Source organism: Sparus aurata, chromosome 18 (assembly GCF_900880675.1).
Source record: "Sparus aurata chromosome 18, fSpaAur1.1, whole genome shotgun sequence".
Taxonomy (NCBI): Eukaryota; Metazoa; Chordata; class Actinopteri; order Spariformes; family Sparidae; genus Sparus; species Sparus aurata.
Genome location: NC_044204.1, coordinates 35,573,914 through 35,594,792, shown reverse-complemented (window position 1 = coordinate 35,594,792; position 20,879 = coordinate 35,573,914). Strand labels below are relative to the sequence as shown.

The 20,879-nt window shown below is 41.0% G+C and overlaps 2 protein-coding genes across 13 annotated transcripts in view; one reads left to right on the top strand and one right to left on the bottom strand.

The window, feature by feature from the left end:
* Window positions 1-13,058, bottom strand: part of rapgef2b (Rap guanine nucleotide exchange factor 2b) — a 110,230-nt gene extending 97,172 nt beyond the window's left edge. For 10 of the 11 annotated variants that reach the window (XM_030395653.1, XM_030395660.1, XM_030395657.1 and 7 more), the window contains exon 1: window positions 12,351-12,419. In XM_030395653.1, the coding sequence (XP_030251513.1) occupies window positions 12,351-12,419 (69 nt within the window). Of the gene's footprint in view, window positions 1-12,350 lie in introns of all 11 variants that reach the window. The other variant, XM_030395652.1, reaches the window with a different exon arrangement.
* A 2,629-nt stretch (window positions 13,059-15,687) lies between these two features.
* On the top strand, window positions 15,688-19,594 carry spmip2 (sperm microtubule inner protein 2). Of its 2 annotated transcripts, none has more exons than XM_030396252.1 (4): window positions 15,688-15,902; window positions 17,015-17,247; window positions 17,706-17,764; window positions 19,405-19,594. In XM_030396252.1, exons 1-4 carry the CDS (start codon window positions 15,839-15,841, stop codon window positions 19,499-19,501), a joined length of 453 nt encoding a protein of 150 aa, XP_030252112.1. In that variant the 5' UTR covers window positions 15,688-15,838; the 3' UTR covers window positions 19,502-19,594. The 2 variants fall into 2 exon arrangements, with proteins under 2 accessions (XP_030252112.1, XP_030252113.1); XM_030396253.1 differs by having other exon boundaries at window positions 19,440-19,589.
* The last annotated feature ends 1,285 nt before the right edge of the window (window positions 19,595-20,879 follow it).

Genomic DNA, 20,879 nt, shown 5'->3' with positions numbered 1-20,879 from the left:
ATTCGTATTGCACTGTTCAATAAAACACAATTTCAGAACAAATGATGGAAAATACCCTATGAGTTTCATTCACTCATAAAAAATGTTGGTTCTCTTATTGCAAATACAAAACCTTTTCATGTTCCATATAAAGTTAAGCTTGATGTTAGATTGTAACTCATGTTTTTTTTTTGGCTATAACACAAGTCTTTGTTTAAGTCTGCTTGGCATGTGTACAACTGCAGTTGGTACAATTGAGCTAAAACAGCTATTCCCAGCGCAGCGACAAAATAATTGCTCTGATTTTAACAGTTTTTGACAGGCAGAAGCTGGCCGTAACAGGGAGTCATTGTGTTGGGTCTGCACCACACTTGCCGGTGGATTCAAAGCACCCAAGCCTATAGCGGAGCACGCATGAATGGCTTGCATCTTTCCCTCCAATTACAATCATATACAGCCTTCAGTTAGCCCAATAATAACACAGACGCAGGCGGTCAGACCTACACAAGAGGACAAGACCGTCACATGACAACGCTGTCTGAAATGTGAGTCATGTTTAATGACAGTGAGAGAACATAGCAAGTACAGTGCAGAGTTAAATATACTCTGGAACATGGCATGATGGACACCGTCACATTGCAGTCAGACGGTCAGAGTCATCTTTTTTTCTAAATCACATGAACACAGAAGTTGTCAAACTGCTAAAGAACTATAGAAAACTCTTCAAACAATGACATCCTGTTCAAGACTGTGACTCTCATGTTTGTTTTACAACAAGCCGCCCAGTCACCAGGATAAAATGTTGGCAGTTAATGTTTCTGTAAACCGCGGATACGTCCACATTCATAGGCCTCATAGGCTACGTTCCATATTGACATTTCTATTAAACATTTCATGACCTTACTGTCAGTGGGGAGGACATGATGGTGGAGATACGGGGAGATGGCCAAACCAAGCGACCACAGTTCAGGACTGTGTTTCAACTCTAAGTGAGAAACCAGTGGATGTTTTTAAGGGAGATGTTGGCACAAATTTCGGCTGCATTTGCTGTGACCAAACAGGATATTTTTGACGAGACCTTGGGACATCTCCAGCCATGTTTGTGGAACCAAAACAGGTATTTTAAGCCAAATACACGATATTTTCCTCATCCTAACCACATGAGTAGTTCCCCAAGCATCAAAATGTGACTTTTACCAACAAACACAGAGGGAAGTATTTCGGTTAAATCTCAAGAAATAACACTGTCGAATAATTGTAAATAGTATTTCAAAAAATGGGTGAAATGTGTCAGTCTTCTTTTGTCAGTTACACTGGATTCATTTCCTGCAACACGACTCCACCTCGGAGGATTTAATTTTCAAGTGGGAGAAATATCGCCCCGGCATCAGCCATTACTCTCTGTCCTTGGATTGAATCATTTCTCATCATCTTTTCACATCACACGCATGCAGCAGCGCCTGACTACTCACTCCTGACACAGACTCACATTAACAATATGTATGACGCAAAATGCACTCAAGAGGCCGAGGTTTCACAGCAAATAAAGTTGCAGGACCATCATGATTCTGCGATTTTGACTGACGTCACCAGGCTCCTTTGTTACTGTGATTGATTGTTTCCCATTGTGTTGTGTCGTACAGTTCATACTGCGGTCCTTTCCCCCAATAATAGTCCAGTGTGCAGCTTATTCCTTTGAGGGTTTGCTTGCAGAACAGACGAGCTAACCGCATTACTCAATCACAAACACTGGTAAGCAAATATAAGAAGATTGCAGAGGCATTAGCCTCGCTGAAGAACCGCTAATGTGGCATTATGTAACCCTATTTTTTATACTTGTTCTTTTCTTCATCAAGGCTACAAAATACATAAGGAGATCTGCATACTAATCGTGGCAAGAATGATTAATGAAGAGGGTTTGCTCTCAGCAGGAATGGTTTAAGTGTGAAGGAAATATAGGGCCATATGGGAAAACGTCTGGCAGAGGATGGCTGTTTGAGGTCAACCGAGGCAAGTGTCAATTAGCCCGGTCAAGGTCTGAGGCGCCGACGACCGATGCCTTTTAATAAATAATGCTCCTCTGTAACTGACATCACATATTTAGAGAGAAACTTCTGCTGGAATGCATACCACAGTGTTACCAGAGTGAAGTCAATGTCAGCCAGGCTGAAAGGGGAATGTTGCATCACAGCAATAAATGTGTTTCCATAAACTTGTCCCAGAGGTAGGATCCTAAAAAATCTGGGCACACACAAGCTCTGTGGTCTCGGAGTAGGAGAGACCGTCCTGATAATCTCAGACTGGCACCAAAGCGATTTGTACTCCGTTAGAAAGAAAATGTAATCGGTGGTTCAGTTCAGGCGAGCTAAGATAATTATGCCCTTCTTCCCAAAAGCAGGAAGTGGGGAGAAACTGTCAAACATTCCAGCGAGAATCAGATTACGTTGAGGCCTCGGTAATGAACGGACATTTTCCCCGATGGCCAACGGAGGGACGGAGGGCTGCAGAGTTGGAAACGTGACCAGACACAGGTTCGACAAACCCTCGGGGACCAATTACAAAGATAAGGTTACAACAAGATGGATATTGTACACCAGTCCGCTCTACTGCACACAGGAAGTGGAACAACAGTATTCCTAATCACTGATTCTTAAATAGGGAAAACAATGTTGTGTGGATGCTTTTTCCCTTCGCCTTGACTGCTGTCTTTTCGGTCTCCGTAGGGCTATTTATTCCCTTTTTGCCTCAGGTTCCCACTGGCAGGCCTCGAGGACTCTGCTGCTGCAGCAGTTTCACTTTTGACAAAAGCGTCCATTAGCAAAGACAGCTGTTTTTGCTCATACCAACGCTGTAATGAATCACCTCTTTTAGCTCACATGGCAAGTAATTACCTGCCCACCACCAGCACAGCTGTTAATAAACCACAGTTTGCATGAGGCGTGACGGGCTGCATTAGGATCAAAGGCACATCCAGCAGTCTAAACAGTTTAACTCAGCGTTGGAGCCGCACATCAGAAGGTGTTCACCAAAGAATGGAAAATCAGCCATCGGGTCAAACTTGTCGTGGCTGAATGGCGTGACTGAAAATATGCTTTTCTGATCTGATCACCTCATACTTTCACTTTACAAACCTAACCTAACCTGTAGTGTGTAGGTGTTTACACTGGAGGAGGGTGAATTTCCTTCACTGTACACGCAGTAACACATTTGGCTTGTGGAAGGAGACGAGATGCTTTCGATCTCATTTGCTTATAGTTTGGCAATTACCTAATGCTTACAGAAATATATGAAATTATGCTTGTTAGGTTTCAAAGGACATGTGGAAGCTTTACATGCTAGTTATAATATTTATGTCATGGCATTAGACTGCATCTCTGTAATCTTTACATAAGGAACCACAATGGAAATAAGCCTCTGTTGTGTCATCATCATTTGTAGTTGTTTTTTCTCAACTCCAAATCCATCCTTACGTCAAGCAGCTAATCAGATTGTGAACAATGACTGATACAAAGAAGAGGAAGTCTTGGCCCACGGATCTGTTATTGACCACACCGGAAGCCCGGAAACATTGGCCGTTGTCCCGGAGGCTAGCTTGTCTCAGACCTATGGGTTCTGAGACTGAACATAATATAGACTGCAAAAGATTTCAGAGTACTGTGAGTGCAGCGAGGAAGGTAAGGAAGTGGAGGAAGTCACTCCCTGATGAATATTTGAAAGCTTTAACGTAAGAAGGTGAGTAATCCACTGGAGGCATAGCGTTAATGAACCTGGCTCTAGTTGCTGCAAGTGGACAGATGCATAGAGCCGCGCTGCTAATGAAGCTGGCTGGTTCACAGCTGAAGAGTAGGAAGAAGACATAAGGTGCCAATAGAGCTTTCTGCTGATGAAACACTTGTGATGGTGAAAACGTCCGCGCAATAAATCTAATTCAAGAAAAAGTGTGTTCTGCCAAATCGAGACTTTTATTTATACAACAGCATTATGGATTTGTTTATACGCAGCTCAGACGGAAGCGACGCCCTGATCTTGACCCTTTTTGTGCAACAGCATCTTTAAGTGCCATTGTTACAATCGCACGTAAACAAGCATTGGCTGCGTGGTGAACCCATATACTGGGATTTAGAGATCTCTAATCACACAAATTAATCAGCTCTCCATCTGATCCACTCCATGTCTGAGCAGTTCACCAGGAGGAGGATTATACTGCAGATTATACACCAGAGTGAGCCTGTTTTGCGTGGGACTGAGGCTAACATGCACACTCACTCAAAGAAGTCCGGTAGTTGTTTACATCGATGATATTACACACAATAAACACAATTTTCATAAACTATATCCAGCGTTATTCTGTGACACTACAGTAGAGAGACGTTATGTGATTTGGGTTCACAAAGTACAAAGATTTGTTTTACTTATCAATCTTTTCTGTAATTTAGGTGTCACTTTTTCCAAACGCTGGAATTTCCAAATTCTCACTCAGGAACGAAGCTCTTAATGACAGCCACAGCAAGTCGTGTAATTCAATAGCAGTCGTGTAAATACTGCACGTCAGGAATGGTTTATTCTCTAAGCTCTCCAAGCAGCCAAGTGGGTCTCGGGCTAAGTTATGTAAAGATTGTGGTCGCTCGGTGGCGTGAGCTCCGCTGCCTTCTGCTGTGAAGGCCAATGGAATTCCCGGAGCCTCGACTCCATAGCTGTTTTTCTTTGTTTTAAAAATATCTCAAGGAATGCGAACATTACGAACCGAAACATGCCTCTGACATTACAATGCATGTGATTCAGTTATAACAAATGTACAGTGTGACCCTGAGGGGGAAACATCCCTGTCCATCTGATGTGATGAAATCTGGTGGCAACACAACCCCAGAACTGTACATGGTCACTGACATTCAATCACATACAGCAATATAGAAGAAAAGGTTGAGCTTTAGACTAAAAATGCATCTGACAAAACGAAAAAGCATCGTTTTCCTTTTCTTTTCTTTGTTAAAGAAAAAGAAAATTTCAACCCGACACATCAAAGCAACCAGCAGTGTATGAATGACACAACCTCGGGTGAGCCCTCGATATGCTCGTATTCAAAGATCAGAATATGAAAGTATCAGCAGAGAGAAAGACCGCAGATTTAGCAACTCGGAAGCCAGCGTGGGGTCTCCTGATAAACATGTAAGAAATGTGCTACTTTAATTTCCTCCAACTCTTTATTGTTTAAAAAGGAACTTGTATAATTCTGCTGGAGGATATCAAGGATATTTTTGCAAACGTGGCAAAATGAATACAAATTTCACATGCACCTCCTGAGGACATGTCCACCTTCAACGCTGTCAAATATCTTGTACTGTTTGGTTTTGTTCTTTTTTTATCTTTCACTGTATTTTCTCAAAACATTGCACAAGACGTATCGTCTTCCATTACTTCTGCCTCAGGCACAGTTTAATCAGAATCTTAAACAGCAGCAGGATATGTCAGGTTTAGTGTCGGTACCTCAGAATCTTTATACACTCATGATTGATCACATGATTAGTCCGATATGATTTTGATGATTGAGGCTTTTGTAAGGAAAAAAAAGCTAAAGAATCTCTGGTTTCAGCTTAAAATAAAAATATTTGTTTGTTACTTTTATTTTCTGTGATATTAAATGTAATAACCTTTGTGTTTTGAATGCAGCTTGGACAAAACAAGCTATTTAAATATGTCAGCTTCGACACAACGTCTTTGACATTTCATAGGCCAAACAGACTTGTCGAGAAAAGGCCTGGGGGATTGATCAATACGGTCAGCAGATCTCAATGCAATGCTGCCACACATTGTGTCATGCAGATATCTAGTGCCAACATTAATCTAGCAGGGAACATCGTGACGGTGTCATCTCTTGATTCGTTTTCAAACATGTGCAACACTAGAGAGCACAAACATGAGCTGAGCATTCATCTTAGTCTGATGTCAAATATGATAAAGAGTATCTGAGGATGGAATATCATCTTTTAATCTACAACTATATTTAGAGACAATATTAAAACATGTACCTACCTTAGTCATCAGTAAAATAAATCAGTGTGACGACAAGTAGAAACACACAAACGTTAGCAAACAATGTAAAGCTCCGGCTTGGTTTTGAGCTCTACTTGTGTTAAATCATGCTTCAGGGCTTGAAAACCACTGTGTGTTTAACTTCCTTCAATCTCAGTGGTGCATTCAAACGCAAACTACACTGGATTGGTCTTTTCATTATTAGATTTCAGGGAGTAACAGGCGCCCAGGACTACACAAACATCCTGGTGTATTCCAGTAAGGACATTTCTGGAATGCTTGTGTTTTCTGGCTTGTGGTGATGTCAGACCTTTATCTGTACTGTGAAGCTGTAACAACGCAATTAAACCGTAAAACAGCCATAAATGTCATGATCCTGCAGTAACGAGGCGATATGTATGATTTAAGATTCACCCTTTTCATCAGCTGCTCCCTGTACAGTCATAACACTGAAGAATCAATACTTTTAATACAACAATCAATACCTTTTATGGCTCCACTGACCAGTAGACAGTGCTATGATTTATTGCCATCACAATATTATGAAAAAAATCCTGTTGTGGATTTAAAAGCGTGATTCAAATGAGCCAATCAGAAGCTGTGTTGGTGTCCTGTGTGGGAACGGTGCATTGGTGCGTTTGTTTCTCTCTTCCTTTCCTGAAATCATCCTCTGTATTTAAACTGGGAGGAATACGTCACTGTGACCGCGGTGTGTAACCACTTCTGCCTACACTCTGCCTCCACTTTCAACACAGGAATAACATGTGACATCACTTTTCTTCTGCAGAGCGCAAGCAAAACGCCAAGGCAAGCTCTGCCTAAATTTACTGAACGGATGGGAGCTTTTTTTGGGAGAATTGGAAAACCCTGCGCTGCCTGGGAGAATTACACCATTACGACTTCGGCACAAAAAAAACTTGCAACACAAGTCCATCCTACTTTTTGAGCGAGCAGTCTGGAGGGTTTTTAAAAAGACGTTCACATGCTCCTGACATCCTGACAGAAATAGGAAGCAGTCATGAAACAACACCCAGCTTCAGAAAATAAAAACAGCTTCAGGAGGGAAAGCGGTTCTGCTGTGAAACCTTTCTTCCGGCACAAGTTCAAAAAGCATCCTTGACGCTTTTCCTCTTCCTGCTGCTTACACGCGGCAGGATGCTGAGAGGCAGGGCAGCTTTGTGCTCATCAGTCATTTTAAACCTGTAACAACAACTTCGTCTGCAGGTTTAGAGACATGTATACTTTCATTTACACGTGCTGCTCATTTCTGGATTTGTATTGTTTCACTACTTAGTATGTTTTCTATCATGCCATGGTTGTTATTCAGACACAAGCGTGTTTGTTATTTTAGCTGGACCATTACACTCCTCACAGTTTATATCAGAGTTTGAGTAATGACCAGCTAACGACCTAGAAATTAAGATTTATTTGGCTCACTTCGAGTCACTGGGGTCAAGAATATCCAGCATTTTTTTTCAGTCACTGCACGCCTGCACTGATCTCCTGTGCTGGTCCAGAATGTGTGGAAACAATGTAAAGTAGGCAGCTTGTCCCTGCAGCTATGTGGCTGTGAAGCAGGGTCACTGCAGCAGAGGACTGTCGTTCGTGGCCTTTAGCTTTGCCACCTGGCTAAACAAGAGGAGAGACGTCTGTCCTGAGGCTCAGCTAGCGACTTGCAGCAGATTAACAGACCAGCTAAAGCAGACATGTTCATAGGAGAGTCATGTGTGTGTCCACATTTTTGTTCCTGTACGATTAGATAAATTGATTTTACTCACTAATTCCCGATCGGTAGGTGCAGTTTTTGGTTTCACATTCTTGGTACGTCACGATGCACACTTTATTGATGCAATTAAGAGATGGATGCTGCATCAAAGCATGCAGTTCAAATCAGTTCATTTCAGTTCAGTGGCTTTATGGTTCAAAGTAATGAGATTAAATGTGTGGCCCTGAGCAAAATGTGGAACAACAACATAAATAAGCAATTCAATTCAGACAGCACCCGTCGTTCCAATTTAAAAACTATTTGCGAACTGAAGAGCTCACGGAAATAGCTGTAATGTACAACACTAAAGCTTCCCCATCGGCTAAAAGTTGTGTTCTGATAGCCTAGATCTCAGAGTTCAATGCACAGTTTAGACAGCTAGAGACAACCCAAACCCCACTCGTTGACCTGACAAACAAACATACGTCGTAGATAAAACTTTCACACACACAACGCTCGGGCTTCATGGTGATAATGAACAAGCACTCGCAGGAAGCAACTAGTCTTTTGATTAGCATCAAATAATTTGTAGTGCTGCATGATACAGTAGAGAAAAGACTCATATTGTGATTATTTTTGACGGATGATTCATTAATTTTGCAGCCCGAGTTATTCAACACACGTCATAAAATGCAGAGCAGCAAGAAAGGCGAACAAAGGAGAAAAGAAAGCAACCACTCAGAATGTTTGGTATTCTGAGCGTCTGTGGTGTCCCTCAAAATCAACGGCCTCATCTCTGATTAATGCAATATTAAGCTTTAGCAAGTCTGCAAAACATTACTATATGGTGCTTCAATATGGGTCCATAATAGAATCTTGCTGCTGCAGCGGGCTCGCTGTCATTGCCTCGTCTGCAAAATCTGATAATGTGACCGTCTCCTGCAGACGTCTGTACAGAGGGGAAAACATCCCTATGGGGAGTCAGTGGAGGAGAAGCCTGTGTGAGATAAATGATGATTGAGTCTGCTTGATGAAATCCATCAGCTGTACAGCACAGCTACGATTACATTTTCAAAAAAAGGAAAATGTGAGGCTGGATTTGGGTGAAAATAGTCGCAATGTGAGGCTTAATAGTTCTCAAAGTCGTCCTGTAACTGGACCAAATCAGGCCCGGCAAAACATTTGGGTGTTACTGCGAACCACCCTTCTTTTTATTAAAAAGGAATGTCATTTCCCCAGTAGATTATTCAATTTGGACATGAAAAAGAAATTATAGATATAATAGCCATGTCATATTATCTTAATTCACATCACGACTGCAAAAATGTGCAGCAGTGCTTCACAGAAAAACGTACCCTCCTCCCTTCAGTCTGCCCCATTTGTATTCTGCAAACTGGAATTTCGACAGTGGTGAACATCCAAGAATCAAGAAACGGATACCGACAGTATGTGCTAATGTGAGCGCTACCTGACGAGCGGTCAGTTATTTAACCTACCATGTGACAATGGGGTGAGGCAGAGGGTCAAATCCCACTCTGGTCAGTCTTGAGCGATAGAGACAGATCCCTCTGACCGTTAGCTAATCCTGACAGAGAGACGCTGCCAACACCATTAGGATAAACTGTGTCAGCCACCAGAGCTGCCGGACACCAGGGAAGGTGTTACTATTCAGAAACACAGACACCAATAGAACCAAGAACCTTCGTCTTGACAACTTCTTGGCTATCATAAACATATCTTTTTGCTTTTCCGCAGGATAATCACAGGCTTCCTAGTGGTGCAACTCGCTGTGACGCAACTACAAAATGACGCTGATGTGGTGTTTCTGAAAACTTCCCAATCCTGTCAGGACGTTACGCTTCTACCTCTGACTAAATCACTGCGAAACACTGTCATTTAGTCATTGTTCAAGCTGTCACGGTTCGCCTCTCCGTTCAGTCTTCATTGTTTCAAAGACCTCCCGAATGAAATGTTTGCATACTGACACAGCATGAGTTCATACCACGGCTCCGAGTGCTGAAGGACCACAGACATAGCAGGGTTTTTTTTGGTCAATCTCCCCGTAGTAGGACATATTTTGTCAAAGCCTTGGTATCTGTTCATCCGCATTTTCCAGCTCAGAAATTCCAAGTGCTTAATTTACTTTCAAATATTCTTTTCAAGTTTAAAAAGTTCCAAAAACAACGTTCAGACTTCAAATTCTTTCAGGTGGGTTAGCAGGATGAGACAGATTAGATCTGGTGTTATAGACTCCCAGCTTTAAATTTCGTCCTCGCTTCCATGGCAGTGATTATATAAAGGATCTGAGTTTAAAGTGAATGAAACAAAAACTAGACAATCACAGCTTAATCACTTAGCAACTGTTCTAATAAAATATTAATCATTTAAGTTATTTTCCCAAACATAATCTCCCTGCCTCTTAAATGTGAGGATTTAGACTTGTTTTATATTGTTGGTTGGACAAAACAAGCAGCTCAAAGACATTTGACACTTTTGAGATTTTTTTTTTAAACAAATCCTCCAGAAAACAATTGTCAGATTAATCAATAAGGCAAATTATCATTAGTTGCAGCCAGAATGTAAACTACTAATGTCTTCAATGAACTTTGCTGCCAATGACATTCACTATCTGTGCCCTTGTTTTCATAACCATTACGGCGTCTGTCACTCCAACAAATTATAGCCTTCATAAAGCTGTAAAGACCACGAGCCTGGTCCAGCTAACAGGCTGTCAATGACAACATAATTGTTTCCTCAATGTCAGATAGACGTGCAGACGGCCGTGCCACTAACCGTAGCCTGCTGGTTTAAGTGGTGGCCTATTGATCGTCCATTGCGTGTAAAGCCTTTGCTGAAGCAGCATCCAATCGCAGTGAAAGCGCTTCCCAAATGAAATGATACCATCTTCACAGGCAAACTGGATTTATCAGCAAAAAATAACTGTTAATAGCTCAAGACATGCAAGCTTGGGTGTGTGTGTGGCTCAAGGGTAATAACGAGCGACCGCACATTCAGAAGTACACAAGAAACTTCCCAGAAGAACTGGATGGATCAGATTATACCCACGCTGCGTCAGACGTTTATTTCATTATCGACTGATCCGCTGAATATTTTCACCATCTTCAAATTGCTTCTTTGGTCCAGCCAACAGTTCAAACCCCAATGACTCTTCACACGTTATCATCAATGACAAAGAAACGGGTCAGAACCAGTAAATGGACGACGTTTTTGCTTGCAAAATGCTTTAAACAATTAGCAGTTTATCAATATAGTTGAATTAATTGTTTTTAAACATCTGATGTTTTAACTGACTATTAGTTGCAGCTCTAGATGACACTGCGGTGAAAACGTGTTGGGAAGGCACTGAGCTTACAAAACAAATAATATCTATTTACATTGTTCTCTAATTCCATGTAACTGCAGCACTTGAAATGTCACTACGTTCGTCGTGTGCTCAGCAGAAATCATCCAATAACAACTGGTCACAGACCAAGTAATGGCGAATCATTATCAGGCAGCACGAGACGTCCAATAAAGCCCTAAATCACAATGAAGAACAAGGCCAGTCACAATTTATATAGTCGTTAATAAATGGTAAATTTATAGTAGAGCTGGACCGATAAGACTGACATTATATCGACACATCAGCCAATATACACATTATTTTAGCAATGAGGCTTTAAGGTGGCTATAAAACACTTAGACATGTGATGGAGGCAGAATATTCTACAGTTCAACAATAAGGTGAACTGTTTAAAAGGACAACAGTCCACTGGGAACGCGTCCTTTATATATTACCCCACCCATCTTATACTGCATAACAATGTCTACAGAAAATTATGTCAAATTGGTGCATATAAGACAACATAGAGGCCATTACTGACAGAGTCCCTGCCAACTGACATGTCAGATGGGCTCCAAGATATCTTTAATGTTTTAGTGAATAGTTATTAGCTGTTGACGAACAAATGAAAAGTCTTATAAACTATTTATCAGGCAATCGTTCAATTTGAAGTTACAAATATTACAAATATACTATAACACTGTTAAATACTGTGCAGCTCACGCATAAACATCCCATCAGTTAACATCGTGAAGGTGTGCCTGTGTATAAAGGATTCATAAAGCATTCCACTAATTTGCTCGACTAATTTAGAGGCATTTATCTTTAATCTGTCTCAGATGAAGAAGAAGGAAACAAGAAAAAAAGATGAGGTCCGATTTGATTGGCTGCTGATGGCTAATGGCTAATTTAGGATTAGCAGCAGCTTGTACCTCTCATACACTCATCTCCCCACTGTTATTCTATCTATTTATTTATTTATTTTCTTGCAAAATGCTGAAGTTGGTTTCACCCAGGAACACCTCTGCACAATGCTCGATCCCCACATGAGAGAATGAGAGGCACAAACTGCCCACTTTAGGTTCGAGTCCCTCCAGCAGCTCCTGTTCTGATGATCCGAGCTGAGAGAAGCTCAGCGGGATGTGGACTCACGGAACAACAGCTGAACACAGAACCACTGCGAGTGTGTTACTTCACTATGTTTCGCTGTAAGGAGTGAAACACAGCTGAAACCACCACTTTAAACCACAGATTCCTTCAGTTACAAACACATGAGGGATTCATTCTTCTGACCTGTTGCGTCCTTTCAGCCGGATTCATCATCACAGCCTGCCGAAAGCTGTTATCCACATAAGACGCCATTGTTTTGGAAGACGCCGTCTGGAGGCTCTGTGAAGCTCTTATCCTAACAGAAGATGTGTATTAATATCCAGCGTCGTGGATATAAAGAAAAAGAAAAGTCCGCCCGCTGTCTTTGCTGTATTCTTGTCCCTGTGCTCCGATGCTAGCAGGATAAGCTGGGAGTGCCCGGAGCCAGGCCACGACCGGAGCCAGACAGCCGAGCAGGCTCCTCGGGGTTGTCCGTCGCTCTGTTGCCCGGGCCGAAACCGGCTGCCCTAACCACCGGGGAGGTGACTCCTCCACGAAGCGCGGCTCAAACTGTCTGCGGGAGTTATTTTCTCAAGGTGGAAAATGTCCCTTTATTGGAGCCAGCGTTCGTCAAAGCCATTCCTTGTCTCTTCAGCATTCTGCTAGCGACGGAACGAAATTCCATGTAGGAGCCGCCAAACACCCCCCCAAAAAAGTAAGCTAACGGCTAACTGCTATCCCGTCAACAACAACCTGGCGTCCATGATGAGAGCTAGACCCGAGTACACTCACTGAGAAAATTCATCATATTAACATTTTTTCCTGGGTCTAAAAGTGAAGATAGCTCCGCCGCCGCTGCGCTCTGTTGTGTGCCACCATGGTGACTGACACAGCAGGGTAAAGACGGACACAGTTAGCGGGCGCACTTCCGGGACGCGTTTTCAAAATAAAGCTCCGGAGAGAACAACGGTGTTTGACGGTGACACAAAGGGACAATGAAAGGCGTGAGGCATGTTTCGGGAGGATGATGCGGAAAATGATTGTGTGTGTCTGTTCCCTGTATGCCAATGATGTCATTTCATTTGCAGGTACAGTACTCAAATCAGCCAAAACGTGCTGTTAATGCAAAGAGACATTACACATGAGGGTCTCTTTGATACACAAAATGTTTCGCGAACACATTTAGCTGTTCATTACATCGAAAAAGTCTTATTAAATTACACAATAGACTCCGTGACATGCAATGCATTTTACCGTTTACCGACAACCACGTGCCATGACGTAATTATAATAGTATTTATTTAGTTATTCCAACATTTTACCCATTGAATATTTCTGACTCGGTGACTGTAGTGTCCAAATTATGAATTTTGCATGTAATTGTGCATGTTCGTCGATATTGAATGTGCTATCTTATTCTGAAGGTGAAATCATGGCATTTCCTGTCTGGCTGTTGTTTATCCGTGTGTGACTTGACGGACTCGGTCACAAGGGGCGGCTCATGGGCGAGTCCATTTAACAAAAAAGGAAAAAAAAAAAGTGGGAGCAGGGAGGGAGTGCGATGTGGCAGAGTGATGCTGTGGGGCCATCTAGTGACGGACACAGGTACTGCAGGTTCAGGTGGGTAAGGGAAAAAAAGCACCTTATGCAAAAAAAGAAAAAAAGGAAAGGAGGAAGAAAGAAGTAACCGCACAGTATATTAAACAATCTGTTCTGCTTGGCCTTCATAACAGAATGCACTGAATAAAGAAACTGTCCTCAAAGGAAAACACAGTTTCATTACTTTGCTGTTTCTTCCACGTAGCCACAATTCTGGCTTCAGACAGGATGACCATGTGAAAATACATACAGTAAGTAAATACATTAATATCAGTTTGTTGATTAACCTTTATTAAATTACTACTTTTCTGAGTTTCTTATCTAAAACTACAAAGTGCACCTTAAAGAAAAAGTAGCATTTTAGTAGCGTAAAAATACTTAGTAAGAGAAAAGGATTTCTGTTTTCTAAATATTTAAAAGTAGCTACAAGTATTTGCATCGTAATATACTTAAAGGACCTCTTTGTAAGAAAAGTTGATTCTTGAGGCTCAATTTCTCAAAAATCTGACGCTAGTCGTCCCGTCCTGAACTTTTCTACCAAAGAGTTCCTTTAAAAGACCAGAAATGAATGTGATAATGCAGAATGCCTCATTTCAGAATAATACATATCTTATTATATTATTGTTTCATAATTGGTGACACATTCATTTGTAAGCATCAGTAATGTTGCTGCTGTTAAAGGTGGAACTGATGTCAATTGCTTTCAATATTGGCAGGTAGCTAAATCAGTAATAATACATAATTTATTGGTTTATTTATACGTTGTACAAATAATATGAATCTGCAAAGCAGTCATATCGAATTAAAGCAACATATAAATTGTCCTTGCAGAGTTAAAGTATTCCACCACTGGTTGTCCTGAAACATTTTAATCTGAATATGATGGAATAAATATACAAAATATAAATATCCTGTAGCAACATTAGCAGATAATGTGGATTCATGGAAGCTCAGGAGGTAGAGCGGGTTGTCCAGTAATCGGATGGTTCCTGGTTCAAATCATTCAGTGTCCTTGAGCAAGATACTGAAGCCCAACATGCTCCTGATGAGCAGTTAGCACCTCGCATGGCAGCCTCCGCCATCAGTGTGTGAATCTGTGTATGAATGGAAGAATGTGAAGTTCATGTAAATTCATTATTACACAAAGTTCTCCATTGAAACAGTGGAGCATCTTCTTCAGTGCTTCAGAGGGAAGAATTTGCTTATTCACAGAGTTCCCTGTGGAACTCTTCTCAGGAGGACATCTTTGGCTAAGCCACCCTTTTGGCACGAGACGTTTTCTGTAGAACTTCACAAGATCCTGCAGGGACTGACCATCACACCGGGTTTCTGCACAGCGTGTTAAAATGTAAGATAAGCTAAGACAAGATAAGAAGACTTTATTGATCCCTGAGGGGAGAGTCGAGTTACAGCAGCACAGAGAGCGTGAGCAGGCAGACGCAGAACTCACATGAAATCAATAAAAAATAAAATAATCAGGGAGGTAAGCGATGAAGATAGATGAAGACTGGACATATAAATTGTAATACCTTGAAAATTTGAGCACAATAAGCAGCTACATGAAACTCCAGCAGCAGTGATGTGTGAAGTACATATTTAATATAAGTATATAAGTAAATGTATGTATGATTAAATTATACAGAATAATTTAACAATATAGATGCTGAATGATGTTGTAGTTTTTAGTCTGTTTATAACCTGCTAGAAAAGGTAAACAGCAATCTAACCTCAGTACAATGCAAAGATTAGTATGTTATGTTAATTACACAAATAGAATAAAATAGAATAAACTTCATTCTGCAGCCCAGGCAGGAAAATAAAACACAAACATGGTAATAGGATTAAAAACATCAAATGAACAGAACAAAGATCCCTGAAGGTGACCTGAGTGGACATGCTTCAGCAGGACACGTCCCCTGTCTCACAGTATAACTAGGACACAACCACTGATGCCATGACGACCGGCGGTGGCATGACAACCAGCCATGACCCCATGGACGGAGCAGACCGCCGGGCTCAGGTTATCACCCAGGGGGACCCATTATATGTACCAACATCCAGTCTGCCTCCACTCCTGACACAACAGAGGAAAAATGATGCAAAAAAGTGAGGAGGTTGCGGGACGGACACCGAGCGGACAGAGGATGATCTTCACAGGTACGACAGCTCTGTTGTGTCTCAGTGCAGCTGAGTGTTGTTGTTGTTGTTGTTGTTGTTGTTGTCACAAACAAACAGCTGATTGGTGAGAACGTGTGTGCTGTCAGACGGCTGTAACACAGTTTACTGTGAGACTGAACCAAAGACCTCAGAGTGTGGTTCAACAATTATACAAGCAAATGTGACTGTGATTGGACACATGATGGCACTGTAACCAGACATACTGTGTGTGTGTGTGTGTGTGCGCGCATGTGTGTGTGTGTGTTGTTCTACATAATGAGCCTTCATTGCTTCAGAGCTGTATTGTCTCATTGTCTATTCATGATATCACAAAGCATTTTCTCAGGATAAATAATGTATGTTTTCTTTATGTAACTGTTATAACTCAGGACAAACACTTCGGATCAACATCAGAGAGAATGCGTGTTCTGATGCTTCGCTGTAATTCCTCTGGAAAGATAATTAGTTGTTACAAACCGCCTGAAGCTAAAAGCTGAATGGATGCCGTCTCTCTTCTTTCTCTAGTTCTGTTGAATTCACCTCAGCGGCTGCTACACTGAGAATATTTCAGTTTAGAGGAAAAGTTCACTCAAAAACTGTAATTCAGTTGATATCTATTCACCTCCATGTTGATGGAGAGAAAGATGAAGTGTCGTAGTCCACAGAACAGTTCTGGAGCTTGATTTATAATGTACAAAAACAACCAGAAGATAAAATGGCTCCATGTAGGTGGTCCGGCATAATCCAGCTCTGAGATCCCAAATTGATTTACGGACTTTATATACAACCTTGATCACATTTAGATTTCATCTTTAAAAAGGGATTAATGTGATATTTTTTCCTAATTGATTTTGGGCTCTCCAGACTTCCAGAGCCACTTCAGCTGTGAAGGAGAATGCTTCTAAACAGCAACACTGTTTTTCTGTGACGCTCCAGAAAATATTGTGTGAATCACGAAACCTTGACTTTCCATCAGAATGATGGTGAGATGATGATGACTGAAATCTTTCTTTGGTTCTTTTCCTGAACTTCTCTCTACATGTGTTGAGTAAAAGACTCAGCTTCATCCGGCTTTGTTTTTTACCTTCTTCTCTCACATATCCTCTAACAAGGCCCGGATGGAATTGGAGACTACAGGCCGAGATCATATGATTTCCCCCAGTACATCGGTGTGGGCGCCTCATCATCACCTGAGGCCACAGGTGACCTCGGTTACTTGTGGCGAGCTGCACCACACGCCCCCCCTCCTCCGCCCAGGCAGAGCTGCGTGGGGGAGGTTGGCTGGTGCTGGCAGTACAACCAGCTGCTGAACAGCAGGACGCTGCTCAGCAATATGCAAATTAAGGTATGCCAAAAATCCACCGCGTGCACTGTATGCAAATGAGCGTTTAGAAGCATCGTCCTTCATTTAGTGTGTCACAAAAATACACTCAGCATGACTTTGTGGAATTAACGAGATGATGCAATATGCAGGAATTAATCAATAAGGGAAAAGTATTAGCATGACAGTGAAGAATGAACAATTTATCAGATGTGGATGTTTTTTTTTTTAGATATTTTGTTCAGCAAACATATTTAATTTTGTTCTGGTGAGTCATTTGTGGGGTAGTGTTGCCTTGTGACATCAGAAATATTGGTTTTACAAGCTGCAAGTTAGAAAAATGTCACATTCTTATCCAGGAATTCACATTTTCACTTTCTTTTTCAGGACATGATGTTACGACAGTGTACCATCCTGTATGCATTACATATCTGACATGTGAAGGTCACATTTAACTGAACTCAGTCCTCTTTTTCTAACAGAAAACTGAGTTACGGACGGCGTTGGAGGACAGAGTGACTCACAGGTTCCAAAACAAACAGTAAGACAGCTGGACACATTATTTGGTTTCAGTCCCTCAGAATCATATTACGTATGTTTGCGTGTGTGTGTGTGTGTGTGTGTGTGTGCTGTGTCAGATGGTTAAGTGAGAACCTCTCAGGTTTGCACAGTGTTGAGTGACTGCATTGCAGGTTGTCTGTCTCCCCATTCATAATGCATCACTTCCACTTTTGCTGGAACAAACGCTGCCTCGAGCCGTACACAAGAAATCAGCCAGACAGACGTGAGCACACTCACATCACGGCCATGAAATATAACACAACATGCCTTAAAAAAACAACATTCAAGTCATTAAATCCCCTAAATTCCAGATATATGACACGTGTCCTTGAAGGTACTTACTTAAGGACATTTTTTGTTTGTTTTTTTCTCTTTTAATTTGTCGCCATGTGTATGTTTCCTCATTTTTCATTTATCCAGTAATCTTGTTCTCTGGTCTCTAATGAGTATTACAGCCCCATGGGACCAACATAGACGGTGAGTTTATGGATTTCTATTTTTGTTGCCGGGCTCGAGCACATTGATCTGTGTCAGTGTCTCACTGTTAGACAAACAGGTCCTTAAAGAGCCTGTGTGACAAAAGCAAGAAAAGCCATAAATTACAGACTATATAGAATAACCATGCAGATAAAATAAAACCAAGGACACATCAGAATATTGTGACAGGCTTGTAGTCAGGCAGAGGACAGACAGACAAGCATGAAGGGTAGGATGGTAGGATGTGACCTCGGCTGTATCTGTATTTTTTGGAATAAGGAAGTGTCGATACACAATGAAAGGATGTTTAAAGTCCGGACAGGTTTAACAAAAAAACTGACAGGTGAGCGTGAATTTGTTTTCAAGGTTATCAAACAGGCACGTGTGTTAAAATGTTTGTAATGAAGGCCGGCGATCTCTCAGAGGTGTTTCCTGAAATCAGACACTTCTGTACCCGTTCAGTCCACGAACACACACAAAACACAACACAATAGGAAATAACAAAAAGGTGAATCAATACTGTAGATGAGTCCTGGAGAACCTCACACACAAACACAAGGGAACAGAAATTCTTAAAGCGGCAGACACCCGACTTGCAGTGCTAGAACATGCTTCATAAAACAACAGTTTAAAAGTATAAATTGCAGAACAATGATGAATCCGTAAGATAAGAGAGATAATGTAAATGTAACGTGTTAAATACCAACAAGGTCCGATGGATAAGAGACTTAAAGGACCACGAAGAGACACAAAACAATTACAAAGAAACAAAGAGACACTACGAAGAGATGCGAAACAACAAGGAGACAAAATCGACAACCAGGAGGAACAAAAATGACCACAGAGAAATGCAAAAGTACGAACAGACTGTTGAGATAATTTCCTTCACATCATTTTAAACAGAATAGTTACCTTGCAGATGGGACAACGGGTCTGTGCATTCAAAATCCTCATCCTCAAGTCATCAGCTCCCTATAATTCTCAAACCTGATCAATACCTTGTTTATTACTTTGACATGTTGAGGGTGAGTAAATAATTGACTGTAAATATGAAAATGACTCTTCACCATTAAATCAATTATAAGAACACCCGGTAGGTTTACACGTAGATCACTTGAACCTCGCCTGATTCGTTTCTTTCAGCTCGTCTGATCGCTGCCGGTTTGTTTCCTCTGCAGCGAACATGAAGGATGAGTCACTCCGAGTCAACACCAAGTTTCACAGAGATGCTCAGAGCTAACGACAGATGGCCTTCTACCACTCATGGCAGCTGGAGGACCTTTCTGTTAATGAGATGTGTCTCATTTGATTAAACATCTTGTAATCGCTGCGACGTGTTGACTTTTCAAAGTTTCATTTTTTCACACCCTCCAGCCTGAATAATTCAGAAATGTTTTGATATCAAACACAGAGACAGACGACCTCCTTGCACGATCCTACATCGCCGTAAGTCTTCTAATCATTGTTATTAACAACTGAATTCTGAACCGTATCTGTACATCTGATCTGAAATTGTCTTTGTCAAAGTTTTCACAATGTGCTGGAATACAGATATGACATCGATTCCACAAGCTGAAGATTGTCTCAGAAAAAAATAACCGAGTTGTTATCAGAAGCTTTTCTCCTCTCGCAGCGCCGCAGATATGGACTTTTGATTCCTGTGTTAAAAGAACCTGGTAATCCATCCCCACAGCGATTGGCAATCATGTGCCACTTATGTCTGGTGTAGATAACTGTATAGATTCTTTACCACAACAGAAACAACCAATTTTCACATAATGAGCTATACAGACATCCATTTCTCAAGGCTAGCTGCAATTGTGGCGGTAATACCATCAATACAATAGGATGGTCTCAACCTGACACTCGCCTGAAGGTATTTTCTGCTTGAACATTGTATTTCTGAGAGCCACATCCAGGCAGAGCAGCAATCAATAAAAGGCCATTCAGCCTTCTTGTGCTGTGGCCTATTAACAAAGCAGTCATTCAAATCATCATTCCAGCATAATCATAATCATATAAGATGTTGTATGTGATGAAGCAGCCTACTATATTGTATCTGATCTGAACTCTAACCACTCGCCAAAAACAAACCTGCTGTGCAATCTTATTTAATCCACATTGTCTCATTTCATATTTCAGAAAATTCACTGTATGATGTATATCACAACATACTGTGTATTGATAATGTAATAAAACTGGCATGTCTGACATAATAATGGATTCAATTACACCATTTACTGCAGGAAAACAATTGATTAAAGAAAGATAGTCCCATAGTAAAGTCATAATTATGTGATAACAATGTCAAGAATATGAGCTTGAAAATCAAAATTATGAGATCAATTAAGTCTTAATTATGGGATGGAAAATCTAAATTCTGAAATAAAAAAGACAAAATTCAAGATAAAAAAGGCATAAATATTAAATTCTGAGATAAATCTCAATGTTATAAGAAAAAGTTGAATTTACGAGAATAAACAGTCATAATCATGAGACAAAAGCTTACAACTGTGACGTAAAAAATTATGGGATAAATAAAGATTTAAATAGAATTGTGATACATAAGTCATAGTTATGGGAAGTCGGAATCATGAGATAAAAAGTTTAAATTATGA